Consider the following 23,606-nt stretch of genomic DNA (forward strand, 5'->3'; position numbering starts at 1 on the left):
GACCCCCCCAGTGAGGCTGGTACAAATGCTGAGGAGTGTGTCATCAGCCCATTAAGACCTCGGGCAGGTGCTGCTGGATAAACAAAATCCCTGTCTCCTTTAGTGATGTGAATTTTAGAGAGACAGGAGAGAAAGAAACTAACATGGTGTTTACAAAATTTAAAAAAACCCCTAAACCTGGACCTCCAGGGAGGGGACTGTGCTGTCCCCCCAGTCCATCAGGGATCCAACCAGGAGCTGGTACAATCTGTGCTGATGCATTATGAGCAGTGAATCCCTCCTGCCCATATTTCTACATCCCCCACAGTTTTACTGATATAAACTAAAAGCAATCTCGGACCTTGTAAGACAAGGTAGTTAACTCTGCAGCCAGCCAGCAGCAGGTTTATTGACCTCTAAGATGCATTCAAACCATATTTGCTTTCACATGACAAGTGTCCTGTTTTATTGAAGCAGTTTTTCAGCAATCCTGAATCACTGCTGCAACTCCATTTTGTCAGAGGCAAACTGAACATGTTCTGCACTAGAGTCAAGGCAACTGAGCACAATATCTATGTAAAATGGGGGACATCAAGCCATTAATGATAAAAATTGAAGTAAAAAAAGGGGAAGATTTTCAGGCAACAATGATAAACACTTTAATAGCTGAACTCTAAAGTGAGGGAGTTTTTTGGCAGCAAAAGCAAAATATGGTAAAGTGTTTTACAGTACTTTTACTTAGTATTTGAATGAGTAGGCCTAATATTTTGAAGATTGGAAGCAATCTGAATGAACTTGAAAAATTTTCCTTGTGAAAAGTGTGAATGCAGCCTGAATTGCATTCGCAATGCTGGCAACCATGCCCTCAAACAGACTGAAAAAAAGGTGAATGATTTGATGAGACAGCAAATGTAAAAAAGAGTTGAAATTAAATGTGAAGAGAGGAATAAAAACAAGACTGGTGCGATAAGAAATGGAGTGATATACTCCAGTACTTGGGGTGAAATATAGTGTCTGTAAAAACATGAAAACATTATCTGGATTTTCACTGGTACTACCAGTGTATCTTTATAGGCAGATGATAAGAAATATAATAACTCTGAGAGTACAAAAACAATCAATGTAAAAATATATTTCCAAGACATGCTTGTAGTGAATTTCATCGTGTGCTGCTTTAATTTTAAACTTTCAGAAGATACACATTCTGCCCAGTACAGAATCCCCTACATTTCCTTCTATAGTTTTCTATACTTAGAGAGAGGAGTTACAACACTTGAAGGAGCAGTCTGTTGATGGCATATATAGATAAGGCATTTTGAAAGGTAGAGCACATTTTTTTTGATTTTGGGACTGTCAGAAGACAGAATGGAGTTGTGAAGCTAAATGTGAGCTTGATGGTGGTAACTACAACGGGTCATTGAGATCTCTGTTTATTTTCAAGCAGATGCAATGTTTTAGGGTATTATGATCAAACATGTGTTATCACTTGGTTGATCAGCACTGGCCTTGCTTTCAGTTTGTAGTCCCACAGTTTGAGTCACAGCTTTGAACTATTTGTCTTGTACAGTGTTCTATAGACAATCTGTTAGGGGCTTCTTATGTAAGATTATTCCTCTCAAGTTCAGCAAAAAATGCTGCATCGTGAAGAATGTGCATAATGTATAACAAATTTAGCCCCTCTGCTAACTGCAGACAAGTGAATCTTCCTTTCATTTGGGGACAGAGTTATCACAGCTTGGAGGAAGGAGGGAAGGAAAAGGCAAGGCAAAACAAGAGAAAGGGTTAAAGCAGCTTCTGTGGCAGCACCATAAACATGCAAACACGTTTGGCCAAACTGTTGTTGGCATTTTAGATGAAGAAAAAGCATTTTCCCCCTTCTCCATTGGCTTCTAGTGCCTTGCCCAGCACTGTGGGGCACAGAAACCCCTTAGGCTGAGACCACCCCCAGCCCAGGCACAGGCACAAGATGGAAACACATCTGAAGTACCCTCAAGTGTTTGCAGGGATTTCTCCCCACAAGTTCCAGTTGTGCTGCAGCTGTATCATCTCATCCCATAAATGTGCCAATGTCCATCCCATCCCAGAGCATACCCATTTGCTACAACTTTTACAGGTACTAAAGCCCATCAGTAGGAAGCCTCACAGAGGATTATTTCTGTCCTCTTCTTATTACAGCCTCAGCAGACTCATCTAAAAGAGAAATTTCACAAACTGCTTGCCTCCCAGGCTGAGAACTGTGTGTAAAGGGGCTGTAGTCCAAAAGTCACTGACTTCAGCAGCATCCATGGCCCTGATGGGCCTCTCCTGCAGGGGAGCAGAAATGCTGAGATGAGGCAGGTGGCAGCGAGGAACATTTTGTCCACATGATTATATGTTCTGGCAACTGAAGGACCCAAATCCTAACATTAAAACTGAATTAAATTACCATTCACTGAGCTGCTGAGAGGTCTCTGCTCTAAGGGAGGTTTATGCCAGGGATTGCAGCAAAACCAGCAGGTTTAGGGAGGTTCTCTCCCTCTGCTCTGCTCTGGGGAGACCTCACCTGCAGTGCTGCATCCAGCTCTGGGAACCACAACATAAGAACATGGAGCTGCTGGAGTGAGACCAGAGAAGGTCACAAAGATGCTCCGAGGGCTGGAGCCCCTCTGCTCTGGATACAGGCTGGGAGAGTTGGGGGCACTCAGCCTGGAGGAGAGAAGGCTCTGGGGAGCCCTTAGAGCTCCTTCCAGTGCCTAAAGGGGCTACAGAGAGCTGGAGAGGAACTTTGGACAAGGATTTGCATAGACTGACAGGACAAGGAGAAATGGCTTCAAACTTCCAGAGGGCAGGATTAGATTGGATATTAGGAAAAAACTCTTATCTATGAGAGTGGTGAGCACTGGCACAGGTTCCTCAAGGAAGCTGTGGCTGCCCCACCCCTGGAAGTGTTCAAGGCCAGGTTGGATGGGGCCCTGAGCAACCTGGTCAAGTGGAAGGTGCCCACAGCAGGGGGGTGGAATGAGATGGTCTTCAGGGTGCCTCCCAACCTAAACTATTCTGTGATTTCATAAAACCCAAACAAAACCTGCTCCCAGATAGCCTGAGCCCCAGCAGCACACTGGGCACAGAGCTCATGTACCCTCATTTGCTGGGTTTCTGCGCCTCCCAATGAGGGTCTGAGCTGGTTTAGTGCAGGAGGCACTGTCCAGGGCATGGGCTGATCCCTGCTATGGAATGCTTCCCAGAGTGGCTGGGAGGTGTTCAGCACTGAAGGCTGCTGAACACCAGATGTGGGGGCAGCTAAGAATGCATTCTTAGCTAAAAAGCTAAAGTCACCAGCTCAGAATATCAGAAAGATGAAATGTCTGTGATGTTATGATTCTATGATTCTATTTTCTGTATTCCTTCCAAGAAATGCTGTAGTTGCACAGGTAGCAGAACTTCCCAGTCTTGGCACTGAATATTGTTGCTACAACAGTATTTAAACATTTCCTCTCCTTCCCTCTGTGCCTGTGTGAGTGCACAGGGCAATCAGATAGAGACACAGCCCTTCAAGTGTCAGTGAGGGAAGCAAGCCTGAGTCTCTCTAAGCCTGGCCTGGGATGGCTGCCATACTATTAATATGTAATTTGGCTGAGTAGTTCTGAGCCATCTTAATTCTCCAGCCATCATTACTTTGTTTGGTTATCATTCATACATTTCTATATGCTAGTTTGCTTGGAGGAAAGAGATTGGACATTTAGAGTGGATGAGTCTATATTTTTGGAATTGGAGCTAAATTACCCACCAGTTGAAGCATTATTGTGTTTTACAATAATTGCTGATTAAAATTCAAATGCACTAAATTCCACCTGTCATTCCCAGCATTGCCTCCGCTGTGACAATGCCAACACCATGAGCGGAAAGGAACGAAAGGACTGAAGGAAGTGGTTTGTCTGCAGAATTCCATCCTTTCATTCTGCCACAATCTGCCAAACTCCTCTCCCAAGCCCTTGGGTTATTTGCCACAAAATGTCTGCTCTGTTGGATGCTTCATAGAATGAAGACACTGTGGTTCAGGTTTCCAAAGAAGCCTCTGTGTTTTCACACCAACGCAGGACAGACACCCACCTGCCTGAGCTGCACCCCTCTGTCATGTGGGGTCAGTCAACCAGGTGCTTTAAAACACTGATGCTCGTGATTATTGATGGAGTTTCCAGGTGGGCTTCTTTCTTTTTGGAGGAGTTAGATGAGTTGTTCATGTACATGAGCTCCTACTAAGTATCCCTTTTTCTCCCAGCCACAGGATGTGCCCAAATCCATTTCTTCAGTTCTCTTGAACTTGCCTCTGGCTGCAAAACTTTTTTTGACTGATTAAACTCCCCAGTCCTTTCCTTCTCCTCTTGTGCCTCCCACACTTCAGCATTTTTAGCCTCCTTCTTTCTTTTGATCTTCCATTCTCTTTTTCCCAGATCTCAAGATTTTCCTCACTGTGCCTAGCCATTTCCCAGCCTGGAGAGCTGGGGAATAGCACAGCCCCCGGGGAGATGGTTTATTTATGATAAATCAGGGAAGTGGATAAGCAAGTACTTGCTCTTAACAGCACTTTCTACATGCAGGTGCTTCCTCTTCCCTTTCGCATGTGACTGAATATTGCAGCAGACAACGTGTCTGCAAATCACCACTACCCTGCACTTCATCAGTCTGGGTCTGCATTTTAGTCATCAGAAGACAATCTGCCTGATTTAATATCCTTTTACCCATCCTGGCTGGCTGAACCAAAAAAAGCCCAAACCAAACCCCAGCACTGAGGAGGACACAGTGAAGCAGAAGATGGTCTGCTGAGTTATACCCCAGGGGAGTGTCCAGCCCACTCAAACTCCTGCTGCCAGGGGTTGGAAGCCACTGAATGGGCTGAACCCATGCAGTTTTAGCAGATACCAACAGTAAAAACAGAGTACAGCACGTGCTGAGAAGCCTTGAGTTCTCTTAACTCAGGAAAATCCTGGCTAGACAAATGTGAGAAGAAGCAGGGCTAGCAAGGGACCCAAGGCTGACGGCTCAGCCTCCCATTACTCATCCTCTGGGCTCTGTCTCTCTAGTCGTTTAGCACCTTTGTGGGCTTGTTTTTGATAGCTAGAGAGGACGTGAGAGAGAAGTGACTAAAACAACAGGATCTCTGCTTCTAGATGGGGTGTCAGGTTTAAGTAAGTGCAGAACATTGTGAAAGACTCCACACAGGTAGCAGCCTGGCTCGCTCTTTAGGGCACGGATGCCGTTCAGCTGTGCACAAACCAGAGCACTCCTGGCTTGCATGGATCCCAGCCAACAAAGGATGTTGTAAAAACCCGTCTGGCTTATAATTTAATTTTGCTAAGGTTAGAATATTGCTTCTATTAGTGAAAAGCAGAAGGTAGTTTTGAGATTATGGCAGGAAATCTACAGTCAGTTCCTAGTTCCAACAGAGACTTTTCTTATACAGTGTTGGGCAAGCCAAGCAAAACTCACATGCTTTGTACCATGAACTTGTATAAAAAAAAATTATACTGCCTTCTGTTCTTTGTCTTGGCTACTTGGACAGTGAGCACTTGGGGAAGAGAAAGGCTTTCACTCTGTATTTATACTGTGCCTGGTTCTTTGAGGCGTCAGCCTGCAATATTCCCTCTACACAAATAGCAAGAAAGAATAAATAAGTTAAAATGTGTATTGTTATGTAAGTGTACAACAACCAAGCCCAGTGAAGCTGTGGTACTTGGTGAGCCAGTACCTCTGAGTGTCACCCTGCATTGATGCAATGCCATGGAACCACAGGCCCTTCTGCGCTGTTCAGTCCCTGGTTCTGTGTATCCATGTTCAGCACACCTCACCTCCTGCCCTCCAGCCTGCCCAGAAAGACCAAGAGGAACTTGTAAGTGGAATCAATTAGAGCCCTGAGGAGCAGGGATGGTCAAGTCTGCATTTGTTTTTGGGTGCTGGAGAACATAGTGTGCTGCCAGACATGAGTTGCCTGGCTCCAGTATCAGCTTTGCTCAGGGCAGGGAAGGGATAGCTTGAGACAGGGAGGAGCCCAACCCTCCTCACCCTCAGGAATGCTGTATTTACTCTGAGCAGATTTATGCATGAGATGTGTTTTCACTAGCAGGGCTTGTTTCTCTGCTGCATTTGAGCTCCCAGCATGTGGACTATTTTTTGAGCAAGCAGTGGGCAGAGAGAGCAGAAAGAGCAAACATACACAAATCAGAGAGTTTGGTTTTATTTCCAAACAGGCATACACAGAACCGTAGGGAGTACAAGAGGGAGAGGGCAGCATATCCTCTTGCTCCAGTATAAAAACAAACTTCCTAGGCTGACCCAGACACCTAAGAGTAAAGGCAAAAATATAAGCTACGTGACTAGTGGGAAGAGAAAGAGCCAGCAGGAAAAATCTATCAGAGCTTTCCATGGTTCAATCAGTCAGAGCCAGCTTCACTGGGGAAACAATCAATTAACCACTTCCACTAGGGCAGCCACAGACGTGCTGTTCTGGAGGTAGTAAATCTTTGAGTTCATTTGTTCTCGGTTGCACTCTCAGCTTATTTACAACATCACAGGAATCTTCCTCCTTGTTTATCCTCACTTCTGCAAGTCCCTCCCAAGGATTTTTCTGTCCATGTTGATCAATGAGAAGAACTCTTACAGATTAACAGTTTCCAGCTTCACTGCAAATCCCTATTTCCCTTAAACAGGTAGCCAAAACAAACAGTTTCCTCCAGGCATCCAGAGGGCATTACGCCTTTAACTGTCCGTCTGATTTCCAGCTGTCAATGCATTTTGTCTCACTTCAAGGCAGATGGTTTTGGTTAAGGATGTTTTGGCCCAACCAATAATCAAAGAGCCCTGCAGGACACATATTTGTCCCCACCCTGAGGAGCAAAACGTAGCAGTCAAATGAGAGGCAGATGACACCAAAGCCAAGGGGGGATGTTTAGAGCACACAGCCCAAGCCACACTGTGGCAGAAAGGAGCAGGGAAGGACTCGAGCATGGCTGGTCCCACAGATATGGCACAGAGGGAGGTGGAAGACAGCCTGGAAAAAATGCACAAAAGGAGCATTGAGAGGATGTGACCAAGTGGTGCTGAGCTGTGCAGGTGCAAGGGGTTCAGACTGTGTCTGTGGAGGAAGCTGGCAGATGGATGAGCATGGAGAAAGCTGCACAGAGGTGGTGTGGGGGGGATGATGGTCCTCCTCAGCACCTCTAAAGGAGGTCTCAAAGCACTAAAAGCAGAAGGGTCTTCAGTCCTAGCATGCTGGTGAAGAAAACAGAGGACAGAGTGTTGGAGACAGAAATCAGCTCTCCAAACCACAGGCCTGTGTCTGCCATCACTGTGCTTTCAGGATGTAGTAAAACGAGCAATTTAGATGCCACAGCATAAAGCTGAGATTAAACTTCTATTCCCCATTTGAATTTTTTATTGAAGTCTTTAAATGAAAATAAACCAGTGGTCAGCACTTTTAGGTAACTTCTGTGCCTGGCAACCTGGAAGAAAATTTTGATTCACAGATGCCTCTTGCTCCTCTGATCAAATGTGCTGGCAGGACTGGTAGACAGGAGCTGTCTTAACAGTTTTAATGCACCTAAATTTGTCCCTGTAGCTGCTGTTAATGCCTTGATTGGTGCTATTGAAATCTCTTCTTAAACATATGGAAATACATTCCTCACTGATTTCCCTGCCTTTCAAAACTCAGACCTGGAGATATCATTGTCTGTAATAAGTTCATTCTGTTCCTTCTGCTTTGCTGCCTGCCTGGCCTAGCTTTGATGAAGTAATTCATACAACTCAGTAATTCCAGACCAAATTTTTGATTAGTTTTTGAATTAAATAACATATTTTCTATTGGGAAGTCCTGCAAACTCAGCTTGGCATATATTAGTATATGAATATTCATATGACCTCTGTCATTCTGGATGCATCACCAGTAATGAAGAGTCTGGATGTCAGGGCTGGGAGTGCACTAACTGGCCTTAATTCCCCCAAAAAGCTTCATTTGGGCCTTACATTTACCCTCTCTGTCAGGAGCTCCTTTTAACCTCCAAGCCCGGGGGGGCTTCTAGTTCTTGCCTGGACTGTAGGTGAGACTGTCTCAGACCTGTTCCTGACCTGATGTTTGGCCTTCCATGGATGACTTTGGAGATGGTGTATTGATAGGAGCCACTGCCATCACCCCCTGCTCTACCTCCCATGGTATGGAACTGTGCCTGGTCACAGGGTTGTTCCTGCCCTGTGCAGAGGCTGCTCCTGGCACCCCTTTCCTGGGAGCAGTCCTGCTCTTGCTGCTTCTTGGCACTGGCAGCCACAAATACAATACAGCTCTGGTAGGATTTTCAGTAGATAGAAGACTTTAAATGGATTGATTTAGTAACTGTTTGAGAGAAGAATACAGGCTGTTGTTCTGTAGCACTCAACATGTAGTAGTTTTAGCCACACTTTTCCTGAGGGAAATACTGGACTCTTGATACGCAGTTTTGGAATAGTAAAAGCAGGCCTGTCATTTCAGTGGGATGACATTTAGTTATCAGGACGGGGGGACAGACCAAGCATGAAGAACATCTTCCTTTGCTCCCTGACAGAACAGCAACCTTTCTGTGCAGACCACGTCACTAGTGGAAAACACTCTGTCTAATACCATCCCAGGTTTTTTTGCACTGAATAAATAAGGCTATGCTGCGTTTCCTTCCCCAAAGCAGGAATGGGTGATGCTGTGATGTCTCTGCCATAGGCAGCACCTGTGGACAGCTGGCACTCTTGAGCCACTAATTCTCCGTAAAGCTTGTTGGAAAAGAAATCAGACTTGGGGAAGGATCTAAAATTCGCTCATTTCACAGAGCACAGCAGCTTCTATCCCATGGTGTGCTGCAGAATGAGCTGAATGCTGAGCCACAACAGGCAGCAGCCTTCCCATTTAACATAACACACCAAGGAAAACCTCCCGCTATGTGCTTTCTACCTGGGGGCTTGTACACATCCAAACAGTGGCTTTTTTGTGTGTCTGAAGAGAGGTACGTGGGAGAAGGCTGGGAGCCGGGCTGCTCCTTCATTCACACCGGTGTCACTTATATCCCCTCTCTTTTGGAAGAAATCTTCAAGGCTCTACTCCTGAAAGCTTCAAGGCCGTTTTCCACCGTTTCACTCAGTGAGATCAAAGCCAGGACCACGCTCAGCCTCCTGCATCTCTTCCTCTGTCTATTTCACTTCCCCAGATCAATTCACAGGCAAACCTACATCTGCGTTATCTCTCTGCTCGGGATGCGAAGGACCTTCTCCGGCTCGGGGAAGGCTAGAACATAACGGGGGCTCACCGTGGCCAGGCTCGGGGCGGGGCGGGGAAGGCGCACCGCGGAGCCCGCGGCCGCTCCCCGGGGCCGTCCCGCCCTCGGGCCGCGATTGGCGGCGCTGCGGCCGGGGCGGGGGCGGGCGGTGCGCAGGGCCGGGCGGCAGCAGGTGGCTCCGCTCCGCTCCGCGCCGCTCCGCGCTGCCGCCCGCCTCGCCTGCCTCGCCTCTCCTCTCCCCGCCGCCTCAGCGCGGCCTCGCCGCCGCCAAGACGCCGCGGGCCGTGCTCCGAGTGAAGAATGGGGCGGCCAAGCTCGCCAAGCCGCCCGCGGCCGCGGGCGAGACCCCCGGCGGCGCCCCCGGCCCCGGGCTCTTCATGGAGCGGTCGCAGAGCCGCCTCAGCCTCTCCGCCTCCTTCGAGGCCCTGGCCATCTACTTCCCCTGCATGAACAGCTTCGACGAGGAGGACGCGGGTACGGGGGCCCGGAGCAGGGGCGCTCGGGGCGGTGGTTCCCGGGGTTCTGTGTCCGTCCGCCGTGGGCGATGGGGGCAGGCGAGGGTGGGTGTGCAGCGCGTCAGCGCTACCCCCGACCCCGCCGTGGGTTTGGGGGCCGGGGGCTCATCCCCGGGGGTGTGCGAGGGGTGCCGGGGACTGCAGGGCTGGCGAAGGGACGCGTGTGCCTGCGGAGGTTAAAAGTGGGAACGTGTTCCAGCGGTGAAACACGCACCGGCTGCTAATCGATAGGAAACACGGGTTATTTGCAAATGGAGCGGCTCACGCTCCATCCTCCTCTGTGTGAATGAAGGGCAGCGCTCAGGGAAAAGGCGTCCATTCTGCCGGGTGGTGTGTCCACTCTGGTTTATCCGCCGTGAACTCTCGGGCTCATTGTTCCCAGGGGTTGTTAGCGCCGTACACCGTAGTGCTTTTGGAGAGAGGAATAAAGGGATTCAGTTTAAAGGAGGGCAAAGTAAATCCCAAACCAAAAGCCTTTCAGAATGGATGCAGTGATTTTTTGCCGGCGTCAGAAAGACCTTTCCGGCCTCTAACAGTTGGCGGCAGTCATAAAATGAGACCAAGCTTAAAGAAGAGGGGCACTGGTAGGGAAAAGTAGGAAAGATACTGGGTTGAACGGGAGAGGGAGGGTGGTGGGTGCTGGAGAAGGTGCTGGGAGTAGAGGGCAGCACAGCCGCTGCGTGGGTAGGGAGGGCGTGCGTGGGAGTGGATGGAGAGCGATCGGAGAGCACTCTGTCCATTCCCAGTGGCTCTTTGGTAATTGAGGGGTGTTTTTCTCAGTGCACACTGTACCAGAGACTGAACCTGTCAGTGAATCTTGTGAGTGGCAAATAATGAAAGTTGGTAACGAAGGTGTATTTTAACACTGACGGTCGTGGTCGCATCCCTCAAAATGCCGGCATGCTCCTTTGTCTAGTGGCTCATCCCAAGCTGTGCAGATGCCAGCAGGAATACATTAGCCTGCCAGCTGCTACACCTGTAATGATGTTGTTTTTAAAGGAGTTGACGTAAGAATCAATTCATCATCTGTGTGATTAACCTAGACTTGTCATCAGCATCATGCAGGGGTGGCAGGCAGAGGATTGTCTCCTCCAACAGATGTAGTTTTTAAAAATTCTGTGTAAAAATTTTGCTGATGATTTATTTGCACTTCAGATTTGGTTTGAATGCTGAGGAGCGTACAAGAATGATGGGAGCTTTGGGAAGTCTCAGCGCTGTTGCTTCAGGAATGATTGATAGTGAGACATGCTCAAGTATGAGAACCCAACACAATGCCTGGGACAGCATTTCATTCCCTGGTGTCCAACTGCTCCTGCTTGAGCAGGGTGATGGTTTAGGTGAATGCTTTCTCTTCCAGCGCTTAAAAAAGCGCTTTTGCGCTGAATTTTATTTATTCAACACTTAGTGAATGTTCATGCATGAATGTTAATCAGCTGCTCTTCATACAACACAAGTACTTGTCCCTGAATTAAATAAATCTACAATTAAGACCTCATTCTCCAGCAGCTTATTAGCAGATCTTGCCTGTGTGAGTTGTCTCGTTAGTGAAGCTGCTCAGGGTGGGTTCAGTGCAATGGGGATGTTGCAGTGTTGCTCCTGTATTTTGTGCCTGTGTGCGCACATGTGAACAACCAGCCAGGAAGAACGTGTGCTGCTTTCTATTTCTGGTGTTAAAACTACAAGTGCATAATTTTCTCAAGCAAATAGATGTCATGAAAGAGAAATTATAAGAGAAATGCTGAAATTCTGCCAGATAAGATTCTATATTATTCAAACCCATGCATGCTTCTGAAATTGTGAGAGATTCTTACCAGTTAGGGTTGCAGCATGATTTCTGTCAAAAAAATAGCTCTCGATAGCTCATTCAGGGAGATGAATACTGCACTTGGCAAGATATCCTCTGTAGGAGATGGCAGAAAAAAATGAAATTGATCCCAGGAGCATTGACAAAATAAACAATCCTATTTCAAACAGACACATCATCCATTTTGTCTGAAGCTGAGAACCACATCTTTAAGAGAATAGTCATCCTACGGAAAAAGGAGAAGAGCTGATAAATGGCCAAGCTTAAAGGAAACTTGACGTTTTCCTCTGAAGGAGGAAAACAGTCTAATGATTGTTTAAATCAACAAACAAGAAAAATTTCTGAGGTCTTACATTTAAGTTACTATGGGTGGGTCATATCAAAGGAGCGTGAAAGGAAATTTACAGATGTGCTGAGAGCCGTGGACACATTTGAGCAGTGGTAACAATACCTCTGACTTCCAGTATTTCACCCATTTAGTCTGGAAGGATGGCTCTGCTTTTGAAAAATACAGAATACATTTTTACTTACATTCTGTTTCCTTTTCTGCCATTTCCCTTTTGTTCTTCTTTGCTGTCTACCTTGTGGACATAAGGTGAAAAGACTCTTCTCATCTTCCACAGTTCCTTTGCCTGCTACACCTGCACTGTGTCTGGACTGAGTTCTGGGCAGTGAACTGGGTACAGATGATCTCTTAGTGTGCAGAAGGAGGCAGCCAGTGGAGGCAGGAGAGCAACAGAGCTCGGAGCAAGAGACAGGATCACATTCGAGTGCTTCCAGAGCATGAGGGTTTCAGATTCCTCATGTCCGTGTGTCTCTCCAAAGAGGCAGATGTGGTCTTCAGTGTTCTAATACCCTTTTCATTCCTCAGCTGCGTCTACAAAGAAGATGCTGTGAGCAAACACGGAGCTTTGTTCGCCAGGAAGTTGCAGTGGGGCTTTGAAATAGCCAAAATGACTGTCTGCACTCAGCAGTTCAAGGACTCGGGGTTAACAACTCTTTTGATCTCAGCATGGTAATATTTCTGGCCTTCCTGCTGGCTGAGTGCCACTGTTTTTGCTCCACTGAGGTCCCCAGCAATGTCAGTGAAGTTTAAGGATTTTTAAACTGCAGTTATTATCAGAATAACTGTTGGTTTAACTTACGCAAATGTCTATCCTACATTTCAGTTGTGGAGCAGTAGAGTAAGAAGAGGTAAAAGTCAGTCATGCACTCTTTGTGGGCACATGTCTAGAATGCGTGTTTCTAACACAAATCTTGTGAACACAAATCTTAGCTGTTCTGAGGATCTGCCATACGCTTGGTCTTGGCTGGAATCAGCCGTTTGGAATGCTGATAATCCTGTGGGAACGTATCAGAAGGAACCAAACTGCCGAGGACTGAACTGCCAAGTGGCAAGTGCATGTGGGTTAATAACAGGATCCATGATGACTGTGGGCACCTGCCTTGTAGGCAGCTTGTGGTGCACCTGGGTGCAGCTCATCATTAAAACTGTGCGAATGGGGTGTATGAAATCCCCCTTTGACTGGCAGTGGCCTTAGCACAGCCCTCCCCAGTCCAGGATGAAGGTCATCCTTAAGGTTAGCGGGGCTGTGTTTGCTGGTGTGGAGGAGCATGAAGTTTGGAAACCTGGCTAAAGCAGAACAGAGAGTAAGGATTTTGCAGAGTAACAGGAACTGACTGGGAGCTGCACATACAGAACAAGCAAGCTTTGGGCAGGAGAGAGGACGTGGTCTGAGTAGCTGGGACAATTGGTGTAACAGTGGTGAATCCACTGGGAGTTGTTGGGAAGTCAAAAGCCGTGCTCAGCTCTGGAGAGGTGAGAGCTTCCAGACGAGTGTACTCCAGAGGACAAGAACTGCACCTTAAGAAAGACAGGTAGGGAAATGCGAAAAATCACTGGAAAGGATGGGGTTTCCTTTCCTATGCCTAAACTGCAGCACTTCTTGGGTCTGGGTGTGTGCTCCAGCTGTGCTGTGGCTCAGCTGGGTGAGACACTGTAATGCACCAGCTCCTTTCATCCTAATCCTGGTTTTCTTGGGAAGGACACCTGCTGGCACTGGCAGAAGGCATCTGAGGCATGCCCTCACAGGGATGCAGATTTGGATGTTTGGAGCTGTAGCTGTGGGTCACACTGCGAATGAAGCTACCCTGGAATCCAGATCCAACTTGAGCATCTGCACAAGGGGAAACGCCTGTTCCTTACACACACAAGTGTGAAGAGCAGGGCTGCTCTGGTCAGGAAGCAGGAGAAGGTACAGAGCAGCTGTGAGGGACTTGTAAGGGTCCTCTCTTTGATTGGGACCTCAGCACGGGGACTGTCCAGCTTGGCAGACCCCTGCCCTGGCTGCAAGACAGGAGAATCAAATCGTGTCTCAGCCAGCTGGAACCAAGTGTCTGGCAGAGAGAAAATGGTTTCCAAAGTCAAAATGTCTCCTAGATACTGACAGTAAGCCTTCCTCGTGTCAGCTGCTCATTCAGAAAAGAGTTGAATTAGAGATAAAATTCAGCCCAGGCTGCTTCTTTCACACACTATAAAGTACTGGCAGAGGCACTGTGTTACGATCAATTGCTTTGAAGAGCAAGTATGTGAAATATTAATTTAATGGATTGATAAAAACATTTAAACTATTGGGGTGTAAGAATGGGCTGTGGATATTCAGGCTAATATTCTTTTGTTTGGGTTTTAGCTATTGAACTTCCTCATAATTTTAAACACTGACCTTCTCTATAATTTCAAACATTAAAGCGTTACAAAGCTATTAAATAGAGAGAGCCCCTGTGTGTGTTTTCACGTTGCCATGGATATTTCTCAGTTGCAGCACTGTATTGGGGTACATATGGTTTAAAAGAAAATTATGATTCAGGACTTAACTACTCCATTTTTACGTTTTTAAAAAAATATAGCCCAAGTGTGTTAAGTCCTTTTCGTGCTTACTTTGGTTTTGCTTCATCCAAAGTTACCTTTGGAGCTCTGTAAGCCTCTAACTGGTTTTGTTAGTTGTTCATGAGGTAGGTAACCGTGCTCATGTGGCAAACATATAGGGAACAAGGGAAATTACTCCTCCATCTGGAATGTTAGCTATTTTTTAAATCAGTCTTTTATAAATGAAAGGATGCTTTATCCCTGTAACCCTCCAAAGATAGCTCTTAGAGCTCACCTGGCCATGCATTACCCCAGGGGTGCCAGCTCTCTTAGCTGGTGCAGGAGGCAGCAAAATCCAGGGCTTTTCTCTTTTCTTGCACAGTAAGGAGTGTATCTTTGTCTGTAGGCTATCCTAGTGATTGTAAGAAATGCATCTCTCCCTGCTGGGCACATTCTAGCTCTTGGTAAACGTGTTTGTTTCATAAATGGATTAAGTTGAAATAAAAAATGAGAACAATTCTAGAAGAGCTGATGTCAAATCAATCATCAGAGGGAAGTGTATGAAAGGGACCAATGGCCTGGAAGAAGATGCTGTGGATATTACCTACAGAAGCTGGTGATCCCAGACCTGGTTATGAGTTAATCCAATCCTAAATACAGTGACTGATTCTTACACCATGGGTCATTCTTACCCACCTGGTCAGGGTAGAGCTGAACAATCCATGCTGTCCCTTACCTGCCCTGTGCACTGGAGGTAGCTTTCTGCTCTCAGGCCCTGCTGCTGCTGCACGGGTGATCAGAGGACCACAGGTACAGACAACAGGTTTTGTCTCTTGTGGCCATGGGAGACTGGAGCGGAGCAGGAGCCCTGAGAATGAGTCAGCACTAGGAACAAGGGATTCGAAACCTTGTCCTTGTTTGTGTTGCTCTTGGTGTTGTGGCTGCACGTGAGAGCTGTGGTCCTGGGCCAGGTTCATGCTGTGCCTGTAGAAATGCAAAGCAAAATGTCAGCGTCAGTCCCAGGGCGCTCGTGGTCTGTGGCAGAACCCAACAGATGGGGACCGTGGGACAGATGGGCAAGCGCGGGGAAGGGTGACGTGGCATCGGTCAGCGCTCAGCGTGGCAGCCTGCCTTCCTGGGCCACCAGCTGCTTCCCACTCCTGCCTCCCATGGGCTGTCCTGCGGAGTCCTCCAGCACGCCCCAACCTGGAGCATCCACCTGTGCCTCGTGCTGAATTGTTATAAACACTGATGTAAGGTGGGGGGAAGAGCGGTAGCTGCTAGCCCAGGGATCTCAAGCAATGTGCCACAAAGTGCTGCGTAGAAGTTTCTTTGGTGGGCGTCTGGGTGTGGGTTTACAGGGAAGAGGGGATGTGGATGAGGTTGTGGGCTGTGGTGGCTCTGTGCTGTCCCCTCAGCTTTTGCAGCACACACATGCAGCCATGGAGAGCTCAGTGTTGTCTCCTTCCCTCGAAGATGGCCTGACCTGCGTTACAGATACTCAGAGAGTGATGCTGAGTTCCAGCCATGTGTGCAGGAGTTGTTGAGGGTGGGTTATATGTGACCCCTGCCAGCCACAGGAAAAGGATATCTCATTCTCTTATTCTGCTGTCACCTAGTTTCCGAGTAGAAGAATCTGTCCCTGGAAAGCTTTCTATCCAGGAGACACTGTTTTCTTACTGCTTCTATTTCATGTGCAGTTAATTCTAATGCAACATTTATTAATTCAAAAGCACTCTGTTCTCCAGGCAAAAAAAAGTTATCTTTGCTCTGTCAGATTCTTGCATCAGGACAAGTTGTGAAATGCTGTAACTACTTTGCTTCAATATTTCTGTTTGACAGGATGTGTGGATCTGCTTTGTGTAGGGAAGAATTAAGTTTGATTGGAGTAGTTGTTTTGAGGAATAATTTATCCGTGCAATTGTTTTCTGAAGCGCTATTTGCTTATATTTGAATGCCTTCAGTTAGATTAGAAATGTGAACAATTTAATTTAGGAAATGGTCTGCAAGTCATTGATGGTTTTAGTGGGGCAGTGAGACCTGACTCACTCAAGACTCTCAGCTCTGCCGTCTCCTCCTCTCTCCCACAGACATCTGCTGAGAAGCACCGTTAGCATATTTGAATAAGGATTTCTGCTCCTCTGTGGAAGTGTTCAACACATTTTGAATATCCCATCTATCCAAATGATGTTCCTTTGAGGTTTGGATTTATTTTCTGGGAGAATGCTATACTATGTGGCAACACGTGTCACGATAGGGGTTCTGCAACACAATGAGCCACAGTTGTGCCATTGCTTAAATCATCTGCTGATGACACACAAATTAGGCACTCTCTGCTTTCTGTCAAACCATGCTTGCCTTGAAATCTGCATTTAAGTTATATCTTTGGCTTTGCTTTTGCAAAACAGCACGCTTGTAAAAGCTGGGAAGCCCTGGTACAGCCTCACCACAGAGGGGTACAGTAAGCTCTGTAGCCCTACCTTTTAGTCAAATCCAGCCACAGTTAAATCACTGAGATGGATAATGTTCCACTGTCATGCCATCAGGGTGTTATATCAGCTTTGTCCAAAACACAAAGCACTCATACAGCCTTGCAGGAGCCAGTGTAAAATGTCTGAGTGCTCAACAACTTGGAGAGTACACCGTGTACAGAGGTAAATGTCACATTTTTCTCAAAACTGTTTTATGACTAAGAGGAACTTAAGCTATTGTCTGTGTCCTTATTCTTGCAAATGTAGAGGTAGAGGGGTTGCTTGTATCTGTTCCCCAAGTAACTAATCTGTTCCTAATCAGAAGGATAGTTTACCCTAAAATTTAGCTTAAATCCGAATGGAAATACCAGATTGCCATTGCATTGCTCCCAGCAAAATGGGAAGCCATTGATCACTGCTCTCCTCAAAGCAGCTCTTCTCATTGCAAAACTGTTCCTCGTTGAGCTGATAATTCCAAGTCAGGAAATGACTGTAATGACAGCCGTTGCTGCCTGGCCTCCCTCTCCCTCCTTTTGCTTTTTGGTCCAAGGAAACACGATGGATGGTTTTGTTTTTGTTGGGTGGTTGTTTACTGTTTGTTGGTTTGGATTTTTTTTTTTTGTGTAGAGCAGTTTTCCAAGTGTCCTGTTGGCCTTCTTGCTGGACTCAGGATGGTGTAGGAGGAGCAGTGTGGACAGTGCCCTGGTTGCTGTCTGGCCCCCTGCAGTGGGGAGTATCTGTTTCCCACACTTTGTGTGCAGTATTCCTGTAAATACACACTCTTGCTTTGCAAGAGTGTCCCTGCTCCTGGCTAACTCAGGGTATGATCCATGCTGTTTTCCAGATCATTCCCTGCACGAGTGCTGCTTGGCTATTCATTCCCTTTCTGGCATTTGTATGTTTAATTTTTTCAATGCTCTGAAGTTACTACTTTTTACATGTGCCTTTGGTGATTTTCCTTGTATTGCTTTGGAGGATTGAGCTATTTTATCCCGTGGGTATTGGCCTGAAATCAGTATCTGTTGTTTAGCAAGACCTGTGCTTATGGGATATTTGTTGCATTGGGAGGTGGGGTAAATGTCTGTGAAAAAAGGTCCTTTATCCCCTGGGCTCCAGGAATACAGCACTGTTTATGGTTAATTTTGGGAGCTGGAGGAGGTGCTCTCTAACTGAGGATCCAGTAACTGGGCAAAGTGCAGCATCCTTGAAAACATTTGCTTTCAAGGGTGCTTTTTGGGTGTCATTCACAGTTAGTAGCTGGAATGAGGATTATAGTGGTTCTTCCTGTGCTTCACATTGGTGGCATCTGATTTAAGAGATTATAGTCTCTCTCCCCAAGGAACTCATGGTTGTGTCCCTGTCTGGAGCTGGCCATCCTCTGAGGAGCAGCAGCTCAGCTGTTGGTGGGGTCAGACTTGCAGAATGACCCACCTTAGCAAGGAAGCAGCAGTGTCACCAAGGGACAGGAGTGTGGGCACAGGCTGCCCCTCGCTCAGCTCCCTGGGCAATATGGATGAGGCTGACATTTCCCAGTGGTGACAGTTTCCCAGTGGTGTGGGACTTGTGCCAGCTGCCCACCAGCAGTATGCATATTTACAGTTAGCAGGGAATGTATCCTGCCATGTGGATGAGAAACATGTTAATTGTGTTGCAGCCAAGATGTCTAAGAAGATTAAGATTTTTTTTTTTTTCTTGTTGTAAATCCAGCTCCTTGTTTAGCACTTCTCAGCATCCTGGGAGGATTGGGTGGGTGGGTGTTTTTTTTTTCGTTTTATTTTTGCTATTTACCTTTCCTTTCTTGTATTTTACACGTGTCATCACAGCTCCAGTGAAAAGTTAGGAAACCTTGACTCAAGATTTTAAGGTGTCTGCTTTATATCCATATTTGTGTTTTAATCAGATTGTCAGGAGAGAGGAGAAAAAAAAAAAAAAGAGAAGGCTTTTCCTTTCTAATGCCTGTTGGATTTCCAGCTGCTGTAGTTGATAAATTCCTGAAAGTACCATAACTTGGACCCAGTAGCTTTCCCTGTCCCTTATGTTCAGGTTGTGCTGCTATCCCTCTGGCTGAAGCCCTGCTTCCTGCTGCCCTGAGATCTCACCAGTAGCCTGTGAGATCAGAGCAACTGCTCTGCACCACTTCTGCAGAGCCCTTGCACATTTATAGCAGTTTGAATTAAATTTACAGTTCGGGTAGGCAGTGCTCCAGACTAACTTTTGAAGCTTGTCAGCATTCTGCTTTCCCCCAGATACCTCCAAACCAGAAGGAATTGCAGAAATTGCTGTCACAACCCACTGTTGCATTTCAGTGGTGAGTTTGCTACCAATTTTGGGTTGCCAAAAACCCAGGCATCTTTGTGGGGGTTGGTGCCCACACATCTGTGGATCACACAGCCCGCAGTGCATCCCCTCCAGATACGGGATTTTTGTTTCAATGTAAGTAAAGGGGAAAGGCTTAGATTGCATTATTTGATGTACCTTGAGATAAAAACAAGTATTCCGCCATCAGCATAGTTCTTACAAGAGTCAGTGCTTGTTTTAAATATTAAATGTGCAAAGTTGGGCTTTTTCAAAAATGCCTGTGAGTTTTGGTCTCTGGTATTTGTTGAAAGTGAATGGGATTTGGGGCTGTGTCTGCTTCTGGCAGTTCAGAAAATCACCCCACAGCTCTGCAAGTGTGGGGCTGAGACTACTGCTCTGGTTGTGCAAAGCCAGCTGGAGCAGAGGAGCAGACCCTCCCTGGGATTCTGCAATTCAAGGAAGTTGATGGGGGAACATTGAAAACGCTGGTGTGGAAAGCAGGGCAAGCAGTGCCAAAAGTGGGCGTGCAGGCCAGCGCTCAGCCTGGCAGACAGCGCGTGTTAAATCAGGGTGATTTATGGAACAGTTTCTGTTAAAAGCTTCCTCGCGCACTTTAGGAAGCGGAGCTGCCAGATTGGTCAAACTCCAATGCCCAGACAGTTTGAATTGGCTGCCGGCTGCAGGAACAAGCGTGGCAAAACTCAAACAGCCGTTTCGTGCTGCCTTTGCAGGCTGCCACATCGGTGCTGCTGCTCGGAAAACAGACAGTGTCAAAATGTTACGTGGTATGAGGACATTGCCATGGCAACGTTAGCATCCCATGACACCCGTTCTCGTACTGCGGTGTCAGTGCATGCTGTCGTCGGTGCACTTTCCTCCTTCAGCTGGGGCCTTGAGGAATGCTGTGGTACGGATCGTATGGATTCCTTCAGTTATGGGGCTGAGGGTGGCAGAGACGCTCTCCCTGGGCTTTTGGGTGTCTTAAGGCAACGATTCCTTCTTCTAGCATAGCAACTCTCACATGATTTGGCTCAAAAGCACCTGGATTTGCTTTCTGCTGCACTGATGAAGCAGCTTTCCCTCCATCAGATGGTCGCTGCAGTAGCTGTGTCCTGCCTGGCATCAGAGGCACCCACGCTCTCACAGGCAGCTCTGAGATCACTCAGTTTAGAAAGACACTCTGGTCTTGTTTTGGAGCCAGTTCTTTCAGCCCAGAGAAAGCCTATTGCTGATGTCCATCTGCAGCCTGCAGTGGTCTGCTCCCTCCTCCCCTTCCTTAGCAGGAGCCATCAGCTGCCCTGGGCACTGTTGGGGCTGGTTTTGGACAGCAGCCTCACACCTTTGGGTGGAGTTTCCTTCATGGCTACCTGAAGGTTTCATCATGTTTTGATCAATGTTTTTGGCCTGCCTAAAAATATTTCAGTTTTTGCTGCTACCTCTGTGTCCCGCCAGGATTTTAAGTGTTCCCCGTGGTTTATTTTCCCCTTGTCTTCCTATATTTCTGTTTTTCCGCCAGGTGACATATTCCAAAATTAGCATCATGGGTTTTTTTTCACATATGTTTATTGGCTCTTTTCCCTTGGCATAGGGAAGGCTGTTCTCAATATAAGCTAGAGCCTTGGCAAGAAATAAAGGTGGAGATGTTTCCTGTATGGCAGCCTGTGGACCTTCCACCAGTGCACGTTTCTCACTTCTGCTTGGTACTTTGTAAGAGCAGGAGAGAGACCTGGGGTTAGTTATTGTGCATGTGAGGATTCTGAAAACGGCATGGGCAAGGAGATGCTTAACTAAGGATTTGCGTACCCAGTGATGCAGGCTGTGGATGTGCAATTCAAGCTATGTGGGTACACAACAAAGCTATTTTTCACAGTGGTGCTACAGCATAAAGGGATCATCTATGATAAAATCCAGAGCTTGTGATCTTCACATCTGGTCTAAAGGGTCCGAGAAGTGTAAATGTAAGGCTTGAGAAGGTACCTGGTGGGGCTGGGGGAAGGAGCAGAACTTGATTTTTCAATCATATCTGTTTGTCAGAACCCACTTCTGAACTGTTTCACCACAGTAATTCTCAGCTCTCCCATTCTGCCCAGTGCTCTGCTTTGAGTTGTGCCAGAGTCCCAAGTTACCATTCTAAAAACTTGTTTTTCATCTGTTTCCACTGAATTCCTGGCATCTGCCTAGTAACAGGAGTAGGTCTGTTCCTGTGACCTGGCTGCTCAGTCTGTGCAGAAACGCTTTTACTGCTCCTGCACAGGAGACGCTGCTATGTCCTAAACTCAGTTTTTCCCAAGAGCCAATCCAAGTGCCTCTAAACCTGGCATCGTGTGGGCCCTATTTCAATATTTTTCTATTTCTGTCTCAGTACTGCCTGGCTTACCTACTAAAACACTCTGTGAAATATTGCATGGTTGGTTGAGGCAAAATCTGGCTTGTTGCTCTAGGAATAATACCAGGCAAATTATCCACAGTCCATTTTATGTGGTGACTTTGACTGTTTTCACAGCCTGTTCACTGCAGCTGTCTGCTGCACAAAGGCAGCAAGCTTGTTGGACACATTGGCTGTAAAAATCAGGAAGTCTTATTTCAGGCCATAATTTTGTTTAATTTCTTGAAATCTAGAAAGCATATTTTCTAAAACATCTTTGCTCTGGAGCTCGAAGGCTGGGTGTCCAGAGATTACCCCTACAGGGTACTACCTGCATGAAAAATGTTGGTGGGAGGGTTGAATCCTGAAGCAGGGAAAATGTGATGGTCTGAAAATGTTTCACTGAGCAAAATATTAATAACTTCACAGACTTTTGCCAGTTTTGTTAAGAATGTGCTTTTATATACAAGCTGACCAAGACAGGAGTGTTCTGTGAATGTCAGTTATGCAAATTAGAGCAGCATTTGGTGTTTAATACTCAGATAATGGTTTGAAAACTGGATTTTGCCTGCTTTAATGCTAAACTACTATGTCAGGAAAGATTGTCAGCCTTTTATTTTGGCTTACAAGGAAGAAAAAAAAAAGCTTAACATCTTGATACAAGTACATCTTGGAGGGTTTAGACATTGTAAAAGATTTGGTGACCTGTTCTTTTGACCTCTTCTAGTCATCAGATTTGAGAGGAAATTGCAGTCAAAAGTGAACATTTTAAACCTTGCTGATCTGAGTGGTCTAATAGTCAACCTGTTCTTTCCTCTTGACATTCCTGTGCTCAGTTCTTCAGACCTGCAGGTGTTCAGTCCACTAAGGCTGCAGTGCAGAAAGGGGGAAAGAGCTGCAGAACTAGGACAGACTTGGAGTATATTTAACAATGTTCTATTTCGATGTGACAACAGCTATCGAACACCTACAAGATTGCAAACTGTGATTCACTTGGAAGCTGATATAACTGATGTCACGTTGTATTAATAGCTACAGAATTGTAACTGCTTTTAGCAGTGAGATTCATTAACAGCCTCTACAAACACTCTTGACAATCAGTTGAAAACCTGAAAATATTAGGTGTATATAAAAATGGATTATGCCATAAAGGAACCTCCCTGTGCTGCCAAGTGTGTTTACAAATGCAAGTTCTTGAGAGTGTTATGCATAATAATTCCTCTTCATCACTTTTGGTAGGTCTTAGTGATAGCAAAAGGTGTTTGAGGACTGATCTACACTCTAATTTAATTAGGAGGTGCTGATCTAATGGGGTTACACAATGTGAGTGTATTTGGGGATTATGGTGTCCATGACATTTTCCTTGGCACACAGAAGCTGCGCAATCTTCCTGCGATGTTTTGGAAGGTGTTTGTTCCGTCACTTGTTTTAGCTGCACATTTTGGCTTCAATGGGTGTGGCAAACCATGCCTAGACAGAATTCTCCAAGGTGTACCAAGTGCAGGGAGTTCTGCTCCCCTCTGAGCCTTGCATGCTTTCCTCTGTGTGGGTTGATAGCTATGTCTGAGGAGATGGGCATGGAAGAGAAGGAAGTGTTCAGTTCTTCCTATTTTTGAAGATACTGAATTAGTAGCTAACAATGATGGCGTGTAAGGGTCCTCTCCAGCCTCTGTTAACTCTCCTCTGGGCTGAATGAGTTGGTTGCACCTTCAGGCTCTTAGTAAAGTTGTCTCTTCATTACATACATGTGGTTTTAAGGTTTGCATCCCCAGCATGGTAGGTCAGGACGTGGTTGTAGAAGTGAAATGAAGACTGAGATTCAAGAGAGGAAGTGTTCAGGGTGGCATTTGCTCAGTGTCAAGTTGTGTAGTCAGTCTTGTCACTGGAAGTGAATGTGTGGACAGGTAAAGCTGGGCTGACATTTCCAATGCTCTGAGTATTTCTGAGAGTTGTTCCATCACAGTTGGCCACCTACTTCCCTCAGTTCCTTCTTTCCCATATATATCACAGTACTTCTTCTCTTCCTTTTGGCCATGAATTAT

At 46.4% G+C, this 23,606-nt stretch overlaps 1 protein-coding gene across 1 annotated transcript in view; it reads left to right on the plus strand.

Annotated features, from left to right (window-relative positions):
- Positions 1–9,450: 9,450 nt before the first annotated feature.
- Positions 9,451–23,606, plus strand: part of RIMS4 (regulating synaptic membrane exocytosis 4) — a 55,463-nt gene continuing 41,307 nt past the window's right edge. The window contains exon 1 of the mRNA XM_048321629.1: positions 9,451–9,719. Coding sequence (XP_048177586.1) covers positions 9,623–9,719 — 97 coding nt within the window. The 5' untranslated portion in view covers positions 9,451–9,622. The remainder of the gene's footprint in view (positions 9,720–23,606) is intronic.

This window comes from Corvus hawaiiensis, chromosome 17 (assembly GCF_020740725.1).
Source record: "Corvus hawaiiensis isolate bCorHaw1 chromosome 17, bCorHaw1.pri.cur, whole genome shotgun sequence".
NCBI lineage: Eukaryota > Metazoa > Chordata > Aves > Passeriformes > Corvidae > Corvus > Corvus hawaiiensis.